The 17,667-nt window shown below is 42.9% G+C and overlaps 1 protein-coding gene across 1 annotated transcript; it reads left to right on the top strand.

Moving 5' to 3' along the window:
- Positions 1-250: 250 nt before the first annotated feature.
- LOC146961682 (zinc finger protein 106-like) lies at positions 251-17,298 on the top strand. Its single transcript, XM_085771493.1, has 20 exons — positions 251-344; positions 706-842; positions 964-1,025; positions 1,250-1,453; positions 2,220-3,894; positions 3,978-4,041; positions 5,525-5,679; positions 6,267-6,330; positions 8,482-9,418; positions 9,541-9,578; positions 10,280-10,413; positions 11,540-11,674; positions 11,964-12,080; positions 12,859-13,050; positions 14,310-14,372; positions 14,490-14,609; positions 15,207-15,278; positions 15,382-15,453; positions 16,233-16,379; positions 17,083-17,298. The coding sequence occupies exons 2-20, from the start codon at positions 708-710 to the stop codon at positions 17,137-17,139; spliced, it is 4,443 nt and encodes a 1,480-aa protein (XP_085627619.1). The 5' UTR covers positions 251-344; positions 706-707; the 3' UTR covers positions 17,140-17,298.
- The last annotated feature ends 369 nt before the right edge of the window (positions 17,299-17,667 follow it).

Here is a 17,667-nt window from a genome sequence, read left to right as displayed (position 1 = left end):
TTTTTCTTTAGACGATGGATTGTCAGTGAAGCCAAACAATACATGTTCAAAGCACAGGGAAAAAAAGAGGTTCAATCGAAAAACAAATCAGGTTACAAATATCTTCCCATAATTTAGTTGAGAAAGGGCAAGACCAAAATAAATGAAAAACATCTTCAGGGTGAATGGATGTATTATCCATGCGCCCATCACGCTTTCTCCTGTGTTTTTGTAGATCTACGGAAGCCCGCCGCGCTTAAAAATGATTGGTCGACGTCACACTTGACGCACGTTCACGTTACGTCGGCAAGCAAACATGGTGGTCTAACAGCAGTGGAGTCCTGCAGCCATGTGAAATTAGTCCGGTATTGACCAGTTTAAAAATTCAAATCTAGTATTTCGTCCGTTAAAAACTTTTAGCAAGATGCCGTTAGCTTTACCGGGCGTGTTACGTAAACTGTAACCGAGGCGACGTGCAGTTGTTTCACCCTCTCAGTGAGCACAGCAGAGGTCTGACCACGTTGTGCTGCTGTTTTTAGGCTCAGACTTGATGGTTACAGTGTTTTATTGACCATGAATTAACGTAAATGGCACCATATTGTTTGTTGCAGTCGTTATTGCGTGATGAAATGGTGCTGTTGAGCTTTGTTTGTGCTGTTTTTTAATGCTAATGCACAGTGCTTTTTACATATTCATGCGTTGTTTGTTGTTGTTTTTGCTTCTCAGATATGGCAAAGGTACACACCCCACAGCAGAAGATGGTGGGTGAAGCCCCAGTGGTGAACAAGAACAAACCACCACCAGCCAACTCCCAGAGGAAATCTATTTACTGCATTTTGTGTCGCCATTATCTCTTTAAAGATGTAAGTTTAGTTTAGTTTAGTTTTGTCAATTGTAGTGATATATATCTGGAGAAGAATTTGCAGCATTTACAGAATAATTTATAATCGTGACAAATTACGGTATATATCTGTTCACTTACAGGAAGAACAGGTACATGTGCACAGTATGAGGCATCACAAAGAGCTGGACATGGTGCTGGGCAAGTGAGTAATGTTTGTCAAAGGCAGCAAAATAGACAAGTTTAAGAGAAATCTCCACTATCCAATGCTTATTTAGGTCGTTTAAAGTTCATCTGCAGTTGCTTGTGTTTTAACATGAAATTATTTTGTTGAGTTTTGTTAAATCAGTTGCTGGACTTTAAGTTTTTAAGCTGAGATACCAACTTCTGCTTTTGTGTGACTGCTTGTTGTGTGCTTTTAATGAACAGGTGTTCCTATCACCGCTGTCAGGCGTGCAAGGTGTTCTCCATGGGTTTACAGGAGTACGCCCAGCACATCTGCACCGCTGCACACAAATCCCAATTTAAGAGACTTCTTTGTAGCAAATTTAAGGCCATTAGTCTGGAGCGTTATCTGAGCGAAGAGGACTACAGCAAAATCCTGCAGAGAAACAAGCGATTAAAGAATAAGCAGTAAGAATTTCATCCATTATTAAAGGGATACTTCACCCAAAGTCAATAATTCAGAAATTTTCTACTCACCGTCATGCCAAGAAAGGGTTTAGAGAACTTTTGGAGTTATCAAAATGCTTTAGGAGTTCCAGGGGGGGGGTCCGGCTGGCAGCGGATTTTCATATAATGGCAGCGGATAGAGTTCACTTTTGAACCGTCCAAAACACACACTATGAAACATCCAAATACCTCCATACTGCTCGTCTGTACTGACCCAAGTGTCCTGAAGCTGCAACATGAAAAAGTTGTTCAGGAAAAAATAATTTGATCTCTGTTTTCAGCCTTGTTGTAGTAGCAGCTCTCAGTGGCTGCGCGAGATGTTCCTCATGCGCACAAACATCAACAGAGCCACTGGGAGCTACTACTACAACAAGGCTAAAAACAGAGATCAAATTATTTTTTTCCAAACAACTTTTTCATGTGGAGGCTTCAGGACACTTGGGTCAGTACGGACGAGCAGTATGGAGGTATCTGGATGTTTCATAGTGTGTGTTTTGGACGATTCAAAAGTGAGCACAATCCGCCACCATTATAGGAAAATCCCCCTGGAACTCCAACAGCGTTTTGATAACACCAAAAGTTCTCCAAACCCTTCCTTGGCATGGCGGTAAGTAGACAATTGGTTAATTAGCGATTGCAGATGCAGATGCAAATTATAATACTAGATTTTGCATGTTGTTGAATTTGAAACGCTGCAAGTTAATGACCGTGTCTGTTTCCATCGCAGGAAGAATCTAAATAAAAAGAAAAATAAGCAAAACATGGCCACGAATGCATGCGCTACAACGGCACCGGGAGTCGCCCAACAAAACAAAGTGGCATCCGTTGTAGTGAAGCTGGATAAAACCAAACAAGAAAACACAACCACGGGTCACCTGAAAGGAGGCAACAACATCGTCATCCGGAACAAGGAGAACAAAGTGTTGGCTCTGCAAAAAGCTCCCCACCAAAGAGAAACGGCTCGACCGCCTGACGCGCCGGCCGGGCCTCCTCGGCGTCAGACGTCCGTCCGAGACCAGTCCACCCGACCGATTCCACAAATGAGATATGGGACCAATTTCTCTGTCAACGGCGTTAAAATGAAGCAACAAAATCCACACAACAGCACCGAAGAAGGTCACGGGCTGCACAAACCGATGTTGCCCGTCAGCAGCGATTATGAGCGATACAACAGGCCGTACGACAACGCAGTCAACTTCACCAGCGATCACATCCAGGGTTGTCGAGGCTTCATATTCGACGACGTGCAGAGTGAAAGTCCCAGATCTATTCAGCAACAACAAGGATCGCATCGTCCTGCGCCTCCTGCTCCGGCGAACGCATCCGTCAGCGGCGGCGGTGGCGTTGGCGTTGGTGGTGGTGCGGCTTCCCAACGGGCCGTCGATGTCAATTCAATGCTGAGGCAAATCAGACGAGCGCTGGGCGTGAGGGAGCCGTGCAGAGCAGATCGTGAGGCGAAGAAGCAGCAGAGTGAGGCGAGCGCGGATCACAGCCCCTCGCAAAAGGCTGGAGGAGAGACCGCAACTGCAACTGCATCTGCATCTGCATCTGCATCTGCATCTGTGCAAGCTCCTCGGGTCGCTAAAGGTCCACGTTCCAGTGTTTCTCCTGCAAAGGCGAAACAGGCGACTTCGAAAGCGTCGCAGCAGGAAGCCGCTCGGAGGTCAGGCGCCGCTGCTGCTGCGTCGACTCACTCAGGAAAACCCACGTCGGCTAAACCCAACCCGAACGTCGGCCACGTCGGCAAGGTTCGAATCGCTCACGAGCCGAGCAAAAGCTACGGCAGGAAAGAAACCAGACCCAAGCCGAACCTGACCAGTTTGCTGACTTTCTCCGGGGCCAAGAAGAAGGGCAGCGTGATGGACATGTACAACGAGATGCAGAGGAGGAAACGGGACAAGGCCAAAGGCATGCCCAGGTTCGGGATCACGTTTTCCAAGCCCGCTGCTCCGACCGACCAAGGAACCTCGACGCGAGCCCAGTACGACGACTCGCGGCTGTCTGAAGGTTTCCACTGGGAGACGATTCCAGACAATCCTTCATTGTCGCACTTGACTTTACCTGTTCCACCAAAGGAGCTGACCTATACCGCTGCTTATGCTCCAGCTGCTACTGCTACTGCTCATACTCATGCTCAAGCTCCAGCTGCTACTGCTACTGCTCATACTTATGCTTATGCTCCTGCTCTTGCTGCCACTGCCACCGCTGCACCAGACACCCACAGTGAGGTCCGGTCCAGTTCTCGGCTGCAGGCGCCCGGTGCAGCTCAGCAGTGTGGGACCAACCTCACAGCGCCGGTAGTCCGCGTGAAAACAGAACCAAACCAAAAAGAGGAGGAGGAGGAGAACGAAGGTTGGAGAAACCCTAACTACAGCAGTCTCAACAAAAGGAAACACAACATGGTGAGCCGTGTGTTGTTGTTCAAACCTTGACACGTACAGTTCCCCCACTAAGTTGTTAATTTATTGGCTTTCTGTCTTTCCAGGATGATGGCTTTTTGGAGTCAAGTGGGAAAAAGAAGAAAACAGAAAGAACAAATTCCAACAAAGGTAATTATTGTATTTTTTTTAACGTATCAGGCTGGGATCTAAATCAAGTAGTTAAAGGGATAGTTCAACATTTTGGCAAACTGGCCCATTGCCATAATCCCTATAGGCATAGCAGTAGGTTTGTTACCTTTAATTGTCAGTGCAATTAGCTTTTTTTAGAACGGCGGAGCAGAGCCGCGAGCTTCTCAGAGCTACGCTACGGAGGCTCATGGGATTTCTTGGTTTCCCTCATCAAACTCATCAAATACACAATCCAACAACTCCAAAACGCTCTGGTGGACAAGTTGTGACCTGCACATTCACCACGCTATGAGATAATAACGGAACATTACGAGACGTTTGTTTGTTTTCAAGGCCAATGCAGAGACTGCTTGCCGAAAAAAATGCACCCGATGAGAATGTGCATCAGCGTTTTGCATGAATTTACCTCGAAAACAACTCTGTCTCGTCGTAACGTTCTGTTATGATCTCATAGCGTGGTGAATGTGCAGTTTTGGAGTTGTTGGATTGTGTATTTGATGAGTTTGATGAGGGAAACCAAGAAATCCCATGAGCCTCCGTAGCGTAGCTCTGAGCAGCTCGCGGCTCGGCTCAGTTTCATCACTGTCCCGTCACTTGCAAAAGACTTTAAAGCAGAAGTAAGTGATATATTTGTGTTAATATAAGTCTTAAATAGTTATATCTTCCGACAGCAATCACTTACATAGAGTGTTTGGACTGAAACACGGGTCTCTCAGTCACTCTGCTCTGCTCTGAGCCGAAGAGAAAACATTTATCGTATCCTACAGTTTTTATCCAATGAGGAGAGAGAACGGCATGCAGGGCTGTGTGGGCAGCCAAGGAACGCCGTGAATGTGGTGACGTAGCGACGAGGACTGTTATGGTGCGTTCAAGGAAACTCGTATTTTTCCGACCGTGAAGTGGTACCAGTTCGATCTGGTACGAGTTCACCGGTCGGAAGTTACGAGTGGCCGTTATAGTGACTTTCACCGGTAAAACAGGTCGGAAAAACACGAGTGGGTTGCCTGAAACGCTACAAAGTCGTAAGTTGTGACTCGAAGCTGTAATTTACGATTTCAAAAGCCTGCCTGGAACGCAGCATTAGCGAAAACGACCGGACCACTTACTTCTGCTTTAATGTAGAAAAGACGTTTGAGATTTTTTTTTAAAGCAGTGACATTACAGGCAAATATATGGCCTACCCTGTCAGAGATAGGCAATCAGAGGCTCAGGGGGTCCCAGAGGGTCATACAGCTGCAGTCAATTAGCAGTGATTGGGCAGCTCCACCCAGGGGAGGTGACAACAAACTCACTGAGCACATGGATAAGTAATGAGGCTGTGAAAATGGGCCAATTTGCCAAAAATGTTGAACTATCCCTTTAAATCCATGTTGTAGCTATGACATAATTTCTTTTCCAACATTTAGAGGCAAATCAAACTGTGAATGTTTCCAAATGTTCTTCTGTGGTTCTCCACCCGTAGACCAGGACCGTTTGGACCAGCTGCTGGCCGTGTCTCGGAGGGAGGACGAGCTGAGCCACTCGCTACAGCATCTGGACAAAAACCTGATCCTGGCTCGCAACGCGCTGCAAGCCGCCTACACAGAAGTCCAGAGACTCCTGTTCCTGAAACAGCAGGTACTGATGAAGAGAAAGTCAAATGATGTACACAATTTCCATATTGCACATTGATCATATTTCTTGGTACGATTATTGTCAGAGAAATAATCACGGTACTACGACTATCACGATTATTATGCATTAATTAATTTCACAACACTATGAATGTGTAAAATCAAATATAGTCTAAATATAATTACATTATTCATTGTTTACACTAAATATTTCAAGTATCTATTAATATATGACCAGTTCTTAATCCCCAGGGGAAATGTTTGAAATATTCAGGTCATTAATTGTTATCTATACGAAATGTTTATGTTTATTTTAATCGTTTTTTGTTTTGTTTTGCTTTTTTTTAAAAATTAAAAATAACACGCTAACATTTAAATTCCTACCAATTCAATGTTACGTTAGTTAAATGGATCAGTATCTGTGCATTTACCTTTATTTACCCGCACATCTGCCGATATGGTTCCAACAGCATCATTCATCCATCATCTTTACGATTAATTAATTGTGGCGTTTAATACCACGATTAATTGTGAAAACAAGTAATCGTGACATCCCTGGTTGACACGAATCGCTTCTTCTGCTGTTTCTAGTTTTCTACTGAGGTCGACAGTCTGAGAGCCCAGCGCATTGAGATCCTGCAGGGGATACAACAAGGTACTGTTGAGAATTTATTTGTTGGAAAGACATTATTTCAGAAGAATAAATAAATGATAAATAAGTTAATGAGTTATTAATATACAAGTTAACATTGATATTGATAAATACAGTTAATATGTTTAATATGTGGTTAAAAAGGAGACTGCATTTCATTTATTTGTAGTTACATTAAAGGACAATTCCAGGCGAATTCAACTCGGGGGTGTATTTTCATATCATTTTAGGTCTAAAAGAAGGAATCTGAAGATTTTCAGTTTAATTGCTCCTGTTTTGCGGTAGTTGCGTCTGTCCGCGCATCGCCACGGCAGCAATGAATGGGAGTGGATGTAAGTTCCGCTGTTTAGGCTGTTTACAGCCCTCAAAGCCGCAATTTTTTTCCACAGACAGCGTCAGATGGCGACTCAAACATGCACCGAGAAGTTTATTTACTTCAAGCAAGCCGACATGTTTGTAAAACTAGATCTAATTCAAAGTCTTCCGGAGTCTCGCGCGAGACCCAGTTGCCGTGCTGGTGTGTTCAGGTGCAGTGGGAAAAGCTCCCATTTGTGTCATAAACACAGGAATATCAACTCTTTACTTGCTTCAAGTAAAAAAAAACTTATCGCCGCATGTTTGAGTCGCCACCTGACGCTGTCTGTGGAAAAAAATGTACACTTGAAGCAAGTAAAGAGTTGATATTCCTGTGTTTATGACACAAGCGGTAGCTCCTACTGCACCTGAACACACCAGCACTGCAACTTCGGGCTCGCGCGAGACTCCGGGAGACTTTGAATTAGATCTAGTTTTACAAACATGTCGGCTTGCTTGAAGTAAATAAACTTCTCGGTGCATGTTTGAGGAGCCATCTGATGCTGTCTGTGGAAAAAAATTGCGGCTTTGAGGGATGTAAACAGCCTAAACAGCGGAACTTACATCCACTCCCATTCATTGCTGCCGTGGCGATGCGGGGACAGACACAACTACCGCAAAACAGCAATTAAACTGAAAATCTTCAGATTCCTTCTTTTAGACCTAAAATGATAGGAAAATACACCCCCGAGTTGAATTCGCCTGGAATTGTCCTTTAATATGTTTAATATGTGGTTAAAAAGGAGACTGCATTTAATTTATTTGTAGTTACATTAAAATGGACTTCATTTCCCATGATGCTCTAGGAGCAAGAAGGTAACGTAACGTGATTACGTCAGTGTTGTTGTTGCGTAGTCAGCCATGTTGAACCCTGAAAACTCGCACACGCTGTATGTTTTTCTCTTTTCTCTTTTTACTATTATCAACTAAAGTACTTTTGAATGGAAGAAAACGTTTCGCTTCGTCATTTTTTAGTTTGAAGTTAAAGGATAATTTCCGTTTTTTAAAAACCGGACCTTATTTCTAGCATAAAATACGATCATTTTACTCACCCAGACAACTTTGGTGTCATTTGGAGTTGTTTTGACGAAATTAGCCCCATTGGAGCGGCGCGTATATCTGTATAATGCGAGAACACGGGGCACGCAATGCAGCCTCTAAATAACACATTATCCGCCGCAAAACTTGTTCATTTCGCCAATATTTTGTTATGATACACTAGTGCTATTGATAATGAGCAGCTGGATGAAGTTCAGCTTCCACAGGCTTCCTCTCCTCAACCTGGACTCACTAAAGCTCCGGCTAGTTGAGATAAAAATGGACCCGAATGCCGAAGTGGAATCATTATTATCAGAATGAGCCGGGCAGCGGTCGGAGATGACATCATCCAGCTCAGAGGTCAGTAGGTCAACCTAGAGACCCCGGATGTTGATAACATGCCACCACGGGCTCGGAGGGGAATAGCACTAGTGTATCATAACAAAATATTGGCAAAATAAACAAGTTTTGCGGCGGATAATGTGTTATTTAGAGGCTGCATTGCGTGCCCCGTGTTCTCGCATTATATGGATATACGCGCCGCTCCACTGGGGCTAATTTAGTCAAAACGACTCCAAATGACACCAAAGTTGTCTGGGTGAGTAAATGATCGTATTTTATGCTAGAAATAAGGTCCAGGTTGTAAAAAACGGAAATTATCCTATAAATCTACAACAGGTACAGATCGCTCTCACATGGAAACCTTGTGCCCGTGGTTCAGTTGATAGCAAACAGTAATTTTTTTTTCTTCTTTTTCAGAAGTGTACTCTGAATCATCATCTAACGTAGCAGAGAATGCCAACACCACCACCACCACCACCACCACTACCACCACTCCTCCTCCTCTTCCTCCTTCTCATGCCGTTACACCTTCCTCCAGCCAGCAAACACCAGCGTCTACCATCGCCCAGACCCAGAATCCCGTCGCTCTGCCGGTCGCGTCAATAAAACAAGAACCGTCGTGTCACCCACCCACAGCCGGACAGGCCGGCCAGTTTGCCTCCTCTACCACAGACGTCTCTCCGAATCAACCTGTGCCTTTGTTTCCTCATCAGCTGCTCAGACCGTCGCCCTTAGCAACTCCTCCACCTGCAGCCTCAACATCAACTCTTCCTGCTGCTGCTCCTGCTGCTGCTGCTGCTGTGGCTGCAGCCTCAACACCAACTCCTTCTCCTGAGTTATCCTCCAGGCAGCAGCAGCAGGAGCAGGAGCAGAAGACAAAGCCGGGGTTGAAGGACAGTGAAAAGACAGAGCGGTTAGTAGAGGAGAAAGTGCAGCAGGTTGAAAGTGATTCTAAGGAAGAGATGAGAGGAAATCTGCACGAGGTGAAAGAAGAAGAAGGAGGAGGAGGAGGAGGAGGAGAGACGGCGGCAGAGTGCAGACTTCCTGAGACGAATCCCAAAGCCGCGGCACCGGACGGCGGGAACGAGAGCGACGGCTCGGTGGAAATGGTGGAGACGTCTGACCAGGTGGTTATCAACATCGACGAATCGGACGGTGAAGGCGAACGGTCACCCGAGACGGCTTCAAATGCTCCGCTGGTTATCAGCATCGACGAATCGGACGGCGAACAGTCACCCGAGACGACTTCGAATGCTCCGGTTGCCCCAGAGACGACTCAGACTCAGACTCAGAGGCCTGTCAGCGCCGAGTCGAGCTCCGCGAGCAAACCGGCGTCTCAGCAGAGCGACGCTGACAGGTGAGGTCCACGCTGTCGGAGGCGAGGAGCCCCGAACGCTGCAGAGAGGCTTCATCTGCACATTCAGATCAGTTGATGTGAAATGTGACCAAGGTTTTTTTTTTTTCTTTTGACCCTTTTAGAAAAGTTCAGCCAGTCAGAGATGCCAGTGCGGCTGTGGGTGAGTGATCTTCCGTCCTTCTTGAAATGAATGAATGAATTTTTTTTTTGAACGAACGTGTCTAAAATAAAAATAAAAATATATATATATATAAAAACAAAAAATAAAAATATAAGTATCATCAAATCATAATTATGCACAAGTTCGAAAAAGGGGTAAGAAGAAGTATGCACTCCGGACCAAAAAAGCAAAATCAAAAATCTATCTATCTATCTATCTATCTATCTATCTATCTATCTATCTATCTATCTATCTATCTATCTATCTATCTATCTATCTATCTATCTATCTATCTATCTATCTATCTATCTATCTATCTATCTATCTATCTATCTATCTCAATATATACTACATAAATATACTACATCCGTTTCAATATATACTACATAAATACATCCATATCAATATATACTACATAAATATACGATATCCATATCAATATATACTACATAAATACATACAAGATCCATAGAAATATATGAAACACATATATACTACATAAATATCCATATCAACTTATACTATCCCATATGTTTAACAAATTATTTTTATCCCTCATCTCTCCCTCATTTCTGTGAACATCCCCCAGATATTTTTTGGCAGTAGATCATTTCCTGATATAAGAATGAAAATAGCATGTGAGGATACAAAGGCACAGAGTGTTAATAAAAAAATCATTGTAATCACTGTTATTATTTCAGTGTGTGTCGAGGATGAGGAGCCATCTCTAGGAGTTTTTTCGAATCACTGCGGCCCCATCTACGGCCTTCAAGTCCATGAGGGCGTGTTGTACACCTGCTCCGGAGACAAGACTGCACGAGCCTACAGCCTGACGGTAAGGTGTAGCTTTTTGTTAAAGCAGAAGTAAGTGATATATTTGTGTTAATATAAGTCTTAAATAGTTATATCTTCCGACAGCAATCACTTACATAGAGTGTTTGGACTGAAACGCGGGTCTCTCAGTCACTCTGCTCTGCTCTGAGCCGAAGAGAAAACATTTATCGTATCCTACAGTTTTTATCCAATGAGGAGAGAGAACGGCATGCAGGGCTGTGTGTGCAGCCAAGGAACGCCTTGAATGTGGCGACGTAGGGACGAGGACTGTTATGGTGCGTTCAAGGAAACTCGTATTTTTCCGACCGTGAAGTGGTACCAGTTCGATCTGGTACGAGTTCACCGGTCGGAAGTTACGAGTGGCCGTTATAGTGACTTTCACCGGTAAAACAGGTCGGAAAAACACGAGTGGGTTGCCTGAAACACTACAAAGTCGTAAGTTGTGACTTGAAGCTGTAATTTACGATTTCAAAAGCCTGCCTGGAACGCAGCATTAGCGAAAACGACCGGACCACTTACTTCTGCTTTAAGTAAACGGATAGTAGCATTTTTTTTAAAGTGGGGTTGTATGATCTACAAATAGCCCCTAAGTACTTTAATTGCAGTAGAAGACTCTCTGCACTCCTCCCGTTAGCAACGCCAGCCCATAGCCCTGCCCAGAGATTTACAACATACAGTGTTGTGAATGGACCCAAAGAAACGGCCTATTTTCACGGCCTAAAAGAGGTTTTACATGAAAAAAAATACACAGTTCCATTGTTCGCTATAATATAATTTTTTCCAGCCCTTCAAAGTGCAGGAAAAATGCAGTTTTTATTTGGACCTAACCAACTCACGTATCCCTCCGCCCAGGGTTAGCGCCCGCCGATCAGCAGTTGGTTAGCTCCAAATAAAAACTGTGTTTTTCCTGCACTTTGAGGGGCTGGAAAAAATTATATTATAGCGAACAATGGAACTTTGTATTTTTTTTCACGTAAAACCTCTTTTAGGCCACGAAAATATATTCCGTGGGGAACCCAGGAAGATTAGCTGAATGCTACGTCTTCAGCTAATGGGGATCCGTAATAAAATATAATAAAAACAACACTATAATATGTAACACTGCTCTTTCTGCTTTGTACATCCAGAGCAGGGAGTGTCAGGCGGTGTTCGACGGTCACACAAACAAAGTCAACTGTCTGCTGGTGTCGACGCCTCCGAACATGCCGGCACGTCTCTACACCGGATCAAGTGATGAGACCATCCGCTGCTACAGCTTAAAGGTACAAACTATCTGTCCAGGCTCTGCTGGGCAACATTCATGTGTCTATTTGTGCAAAGACACACTGTAAAATAAAAAAAATTAACAGAAATAACAACTCAACACATGCAAATAAACAGACATGCTGCAAAATCAGTCGTACAACATAAAACAAATGTGTCCATCGTCTTAATATTTGGTGGTCAAAGGTCAAGGTCACTGTGTCTGCCAAAAAAGACCATCTTCTATTTTACGACTTGTATTTTTGATGTTATTTGATTTTCCATTTGTTTGTTTTTTCCCTCCTCCAGTCCAAGAAGTGTCTGGAGCTGATTTCTGTACCGGACAGAGTGTTTTGTTTGCACATAGCCTGGAATATTTTGTACGTGGGTCTCGCCAACGGGTCGGTTGCCAGCTATGATTTAAAGGTGAGTGAAATGGGTCATAAATCCACGGCCATGAGGACTAGAGTGTGATAAATCCTTAAGGACAATTCCAGGCGAATTCAACTCGGGGGTGTATTTTCCTATCATTTTAGGTCTAAAAGAATGAATCTGAAGATTTTCAGTTCAATTGCTCCTGTTTTGCGGTAGTTGCGTCTGTCCGCGCATCGCCACGGCAGCAATGAATGGGAGTGGATGTAAGTTCTGCTGTTTAGGCTGTTTACAGCCCTCAAAGCCGCAATTTTTTTCCACAGACAGCGTCAGATGGCGACTCAAACATGCACCGAGAATTTTATTTACTTCAAGCAAGCCGACATGTTTGTAAAACTAGATCTAATTCAAAGTCTCCCGGAGTCTCGCGCGAGACCCAGTTGCCGTGCGCGGTGTGTTCACATGCAGTGGGAAAAGCTCCCGTTTGTGTCATAAACACAGGAATATCAACTCTTGACTTGCTTCAAGTAAAAAAAAATTCTCGGCGCATGTTTGAGTCGCCATCTGACGCTGTCTGTGGGAAAAAATTGCGGCTTTGAGGGATGTAAACAGCCTAAACAGCGGAACTTCCATCCACTCCCATTCATTGCTGCCGTGGCGATGCGGGGACAGATGCAACTACCGCAAAACAGGAGCGATTAAACTGAAAATCTTCAGATTCCTTCTTTTAGACCTAAAATGATATGAAAATACACCCCCGAGTTGAACTCGCCTGGAATTGTCCTTTAAAAACACCTCCTCCTCTTCCTCCTCCTCCTCCTCCTCTCGTTAGACTCTGAAGCAGCTGGACGTGTTCGACTGCCATGGGCCGCGAGCGGTGAGCTGCCTGGGTTCGTCGCAGGAAGGCGCCCGCCGCGTGCTGCTGGTCGGCTCCTACGACAGCACCATCAGCATACGAGACGCCAAGAGCGGCCTGATGCTGCGCTCGCTGCAGGGCCACTCCAAAACTGTGCTCTGCATTGAGGTCACTAACACACTAAGAATGCTTTATTACTGTACACTTATCTATCTTAATTATTGCGTGGAAGTGTGGGGCAAAATTAGCCTGGCTCTCGCCAGACCCTTGTAGTTCCGCAAAGCTCCACCAGAGGCGCTACGCTCAGCTTCGCACAAGGGTCTGGACTCGAGGCCAATGCAAACTTCTTCCCCGGAGCAAAAAATAATGAACCAATCAGGATCGCCGGGCGGGACTTTCTGAGGTGTGACGTAGCGCTGAAGCGACTGTTTGAGTCAAACAACAATGGCGGCTCGCAGTGAGTGGCTGAAGTAGCACGTCAACAAGATAACGGACAAGTGGTTTATCCAATCACATACAAGATTTTTTTTACAAGGCCCCGCCTTCTGAAATGAATCGCCTATGGAGCAGTCCCAGACCCTTGTGCGGAGCTCAGCATAGCTTTGCGGAACTACAAGGGTCTGACGAGAGCCAGGCTAGGGCAAAATACCTATGCAGGTAACATCACTCTGTTTCTGCTACAGAAAAGAGCAGTAAGAGTTATTCACAAGGCAGGCAATAGAGAACCCTCAAATAGATTTTTTTATTTCTGCAGGTTTATTGAAAGTGGCCGATCTAATAGAACTTCAGACCTTAAAAATAATGTATAAAGCAAAGAATAGCTCATTACCAGAACATTTACAGAACTTGTTCAAGCTGGAGGAAGAGGATAACAGACTGAAGCTTGATTTTAAACATACATTTGCAAGGCTAAGCTTAAAACAAATGTGTATTTCTGTTGCAGGTGTAAAACTATGGCATTCACAAAGCAAGGAACTGAAAAGTTGTACAAGTATATCTCAGTTAAAGAAAATGTTTAAAAAAGAAAAGATAAGCACCTACAAAAAAGATGGAGAAAGAGAAAAGGGAAGAAGGAAAAGATAGACGAGTGGTGTCCACTGTTATTTTGCTTGTTTGTTTTCTTATTATTATATGTTTCATCATCTTTAATTTTTTGAAATAGAGTATAATATTGGTGTTGATAGTAAGGCAAGGTAATTATAACAATAGAGAGGGGCAGGTAATATAAGTTTTTCTTCATCCTGCTCCTTTTCATTTATGGTGACTATATGTGTATTATGTAAATATGTGCAACCATGTGTAGTATGTAAACCATGAATGGAATAAATAAAAAAAAAAAGAAAGGTGAGTGAGTAAATCCATGTGTTCACCACTTTAAACTGTTGAACCTAAAATGACTTGTATCACATGGACCCTGTTGTTTTCAGGTGGTGAACGACCTGGTCTTCAGCAGCTCCAGTGACGCAGCTGTTCACGCCCACAACATCCATGTGAGTGTTTCTAAATATATTTATCTCTGTGACAAATTTTGTATTTATTTATTAATTAATTATAAAATAAAACCTTCACACTTTTTTTTTTGTTTTTACGATCTTTTCTGCTTGTAGACGGGTGAGCTGCTTCGTATCTACAAAGGTCACGGTCAAGCCGTCACATCCGTCGTCGTCTTAGGGCGGGTGATGGCGACGGCCTGTCTGGACAAGCTGATCCGAGTCTATGACCTCCAGGTATTTATGACTTTTATGTGTTTTACCTCAATGACAGCCATTTGATAGACCGATAGACTTTTTATTGATGGATTATTATTATTATTAGTAGTAGTAGTAGTAGTAGTAGTAGTAGTTTATTTGATCTTGTGCACAAATAGTTACAGGCATCAATCAACATTCAATAATACATGAATTAATTAAAACTTAATTCATAAATGTTACATAGATGGGAAAGGTTTAGGCTGAAGCTGTTATGATACCTGTTTTTGAAGGATTGATCCTTCTCATCTCGAAGAATGAATCAAATCAAGTCAGTGATAAAATGTGAATCTCTCTCGTTCAGTTGATTATGTTTCAACGTCCAGTGTAAAATATTCAAGACAAAACAAATAAATGACTCCTCTTTGCTAATTACAATGTGATTTCTCATAGCTTCTATTTGTAATGTCAGAAAATTAACCAGTTTGCTTCTTGAATTACTGAATGTTTATTTTTTGCATTTCACTTCTGATCTCTACATGAAAAGATCTTAAATTAAACTTTTCTGAAACCTGCACTGTTAAATATAGAAAGATTTCATGTAGATTTTCTATGTTAATTCGATTTTATTTCTAGTCACACGACCGCCTGCAGGTGTACGGCGGTCACAGCGATATGGTCATGTGCATGGCTGTCCATAAGAGTGTGGTAAGTGTTTTTAACCTAAATCTAAACTGCTAAATGGCGATGTTCATTTGAACCACGTGACTTCATTTATTTAGTTTCATTTGTGTCGTGTTGTCCCACGCAGATCTACTCCGGCTGTTACGATGGCAGCCTTCAAGCAGTGAAGCTCAACCTGACGAAGAACTACCGCTGCTGGGTAAAGACTCACCTTCGTTCGCCATCCTCGATAACATTCAATAGGTTTTAAAAGGATAGTTCAACATTTTTGGCAAATTGGCCCATTGCCATAATCCCTATAGTCATAGCAGTAGGTTCGTTACCTTTAATTGTCGGTGTAAGCTGTTTTTAGAACGGCGGAGCAGAGCCGTGAGCTGCTCAGAGCTACGCTACGGAGGCTCATGGGATTTCTTGGTTTCCCTCATCAAATTCATCAAATACACAATCCAACAACTCCAAAAGGCTGTCATGGACAAGTTGTGACCTGCACATTCACCACGCTATGAGATAATAACACAACGTTACCAGACAGAGTTGTTTTAGAGGTCAATGCAGAGACTGCTTGCTGAAAACTTCCCCCGACGGGAACGCGCATCAGCAGTTTTGCATGAATTTCCCTCTAAAACAACTCTGTCTCGTAACGTTGTGTTATTATCTCATAGCGTGGTGAATGTGCAGGTCACAACTTGTCCACCAGAGCGTTTTGGAGTTGTTGGATTGTGTATTTGATGACTTTGATGATGAGGGAAACCAAGAAATCCCAGCGTAGCTCTGAGCAGCTCACGGCTCTGCTCCGCCGTTCTAAAAAATAGCTTGCACCGACAATTAAAGGTAACGAACCTACTGCTATGACTATAGGGATTATGGCAATGGGCCAGTTTGCCAAAATGTTGAACTATCCCTTTAAGATATTTATTGATTATAAGATTTGTTAGCATTTCTGACTGACTTGTGTCTTCTGTCAACTTTTGTCTCCAGTGGCAGAGTTGTTGTTTAATTTTCGGCGTTGAAGAGCATCTGGTTCGGCACCTTGTTGAAGATCACACACACCCGAACCAGCAGATAGTCAAATGTCGCTGGAAAGGCTGTGATGCTTATTTTACCACAAAACAGGACGTTCAAAAGGTAATGAAACGATCCCAGTGATTTCTCATCCATTATATTATACTATTTAGTCGCCTGAACATTTTGAAATTCAGGGACTTAGTTGATTACATTACAATACAAACCATGTACAGTACAAAGCAAAAAATAAACTTCTTCCTCAAGATATCCAGAATCTGTTTAAAATGAAGGATTCCAGTTATAACCTGAGAAGACCACTATTATTTGAGAAACCAAAGACTCGAACTACTGTAAAAAATCACTGTCTTTCTGTTAGAGGGGTTAACATCTGGAATAATTGTCATGCAAAATATTAAATTATGCTGTACTCTAGTCAGCTTTAAAAGACTTTATAAGAACAACATAATTTCTCGTTACAGTATGGAAAATTAAGTATAATGATTTTGTACTATTTTGGGTTATGCGCTGTGTACAATTCTTTATTTTGTTGTGATCAGAAATTTAAGTGTACTGATTAATTTCAAATGTCTGTGATCTGATCCTATTGTATTAATGCGTATATATATATTTTTTTATTTGAATTTTTTAAGGTAAAAAGGGGTAGGGGTATATAAGCTTTGGCTTCAACCTACACCCTTTCGGTTATATAAGCTTGATATATACCGAAATAAATAAATTCATTCATTCATTCATTCATTCATTCAATTCATTCATATTACCGTGATATAAACACGAATCTCCTGGTGTTTGTGTTTTTCTGCAGAAGCTGCCTGAACACATGCAGAGCCACGTGAAGAACGACAGTAAGGTAGAGCCTTGACGGGTGGAGGTGACGTGATGCAGCGTCGTCTGTTGGATTGACGCTCAGTTTCTGATCGTTCTCTCCCCCGTGTGTGTGTGTGTGTGTGTGTGTGTGTGTGAGTGCCTGCTGACCTTGACACTCTCTCAGTCGGTATTGATTCCTCTGAAGCTGTTGTTTAACGGGACTGAAACGTTCTGTGTCGAATTGCAAAAAAAAAAAAGACACCGACCTGTGCCTGGTTCAGTGTCTGATAACACAATATGCCTCTTCTGAAATGTATAAAAAGCTAATTATTGTATTGTATTAACTTTTTTTAAAAAGTTTAAATCGCCCTTTAAAATCCATCTTATTGTTGATGTGAATTGATGAGTAGCTCTAAAGAAGAAGTTGCAGGTTGAGTTTTTTTGATAAAAGCAAAGGAAGAAAGATAAATCAAGTGTCAGCATGAAGAAATTGAATATAAATGACATTTTATTTGTAAAGATGGACCAGAACCACCCAACCTCCTTTGAAAATGTCCTATATTCCACCAAATAAAGCCATTAT

This window comes from Trachurus japonicus, chromosome 24 (assembly GCF_045865225.1).
Source record: "Trachurus japonicus isolate A0001 chromosome 24, Traja_1.0".
Classification (NCBI taxonomy): domain Eukaryota; kingdom Metazoa; phylum Chordata; class Actinopteri; order Carangiformes; family Carangidae; genus Trachurus; species Trachurus japonicus.
The sequence above is the reverse complement of the archived record's forward strand: the minus strand, read 5'-3'. Positions and strand labels throughout refer to the sequence as shown.

Excerpts from the sequence above, each read along its gene's own strand:
- LOC146961682 (XM_085771493.1), top strand. The coding sequence starts at position 708 with ATGGCAAAGGTACACACCCCACAGCAGAAGATGGTGGGTGAAGCCCCA. Across the intron at positions 12,081-12,858 it reads TTGCCAGCTATGATTTAAAG|ACTCTGAAGCAGCTGGACGT; the intron begins GTGAGTGAAATG and ends TCCTCTCGTTAG. Across the intron at positions 16,380-17,082 it reads CAAAACAGGACGTTCAAAAG|AAGCTGCCTGAACACATGCA; the intron begins GTAATGAAACGA and ends GTTTTTCTGCAG.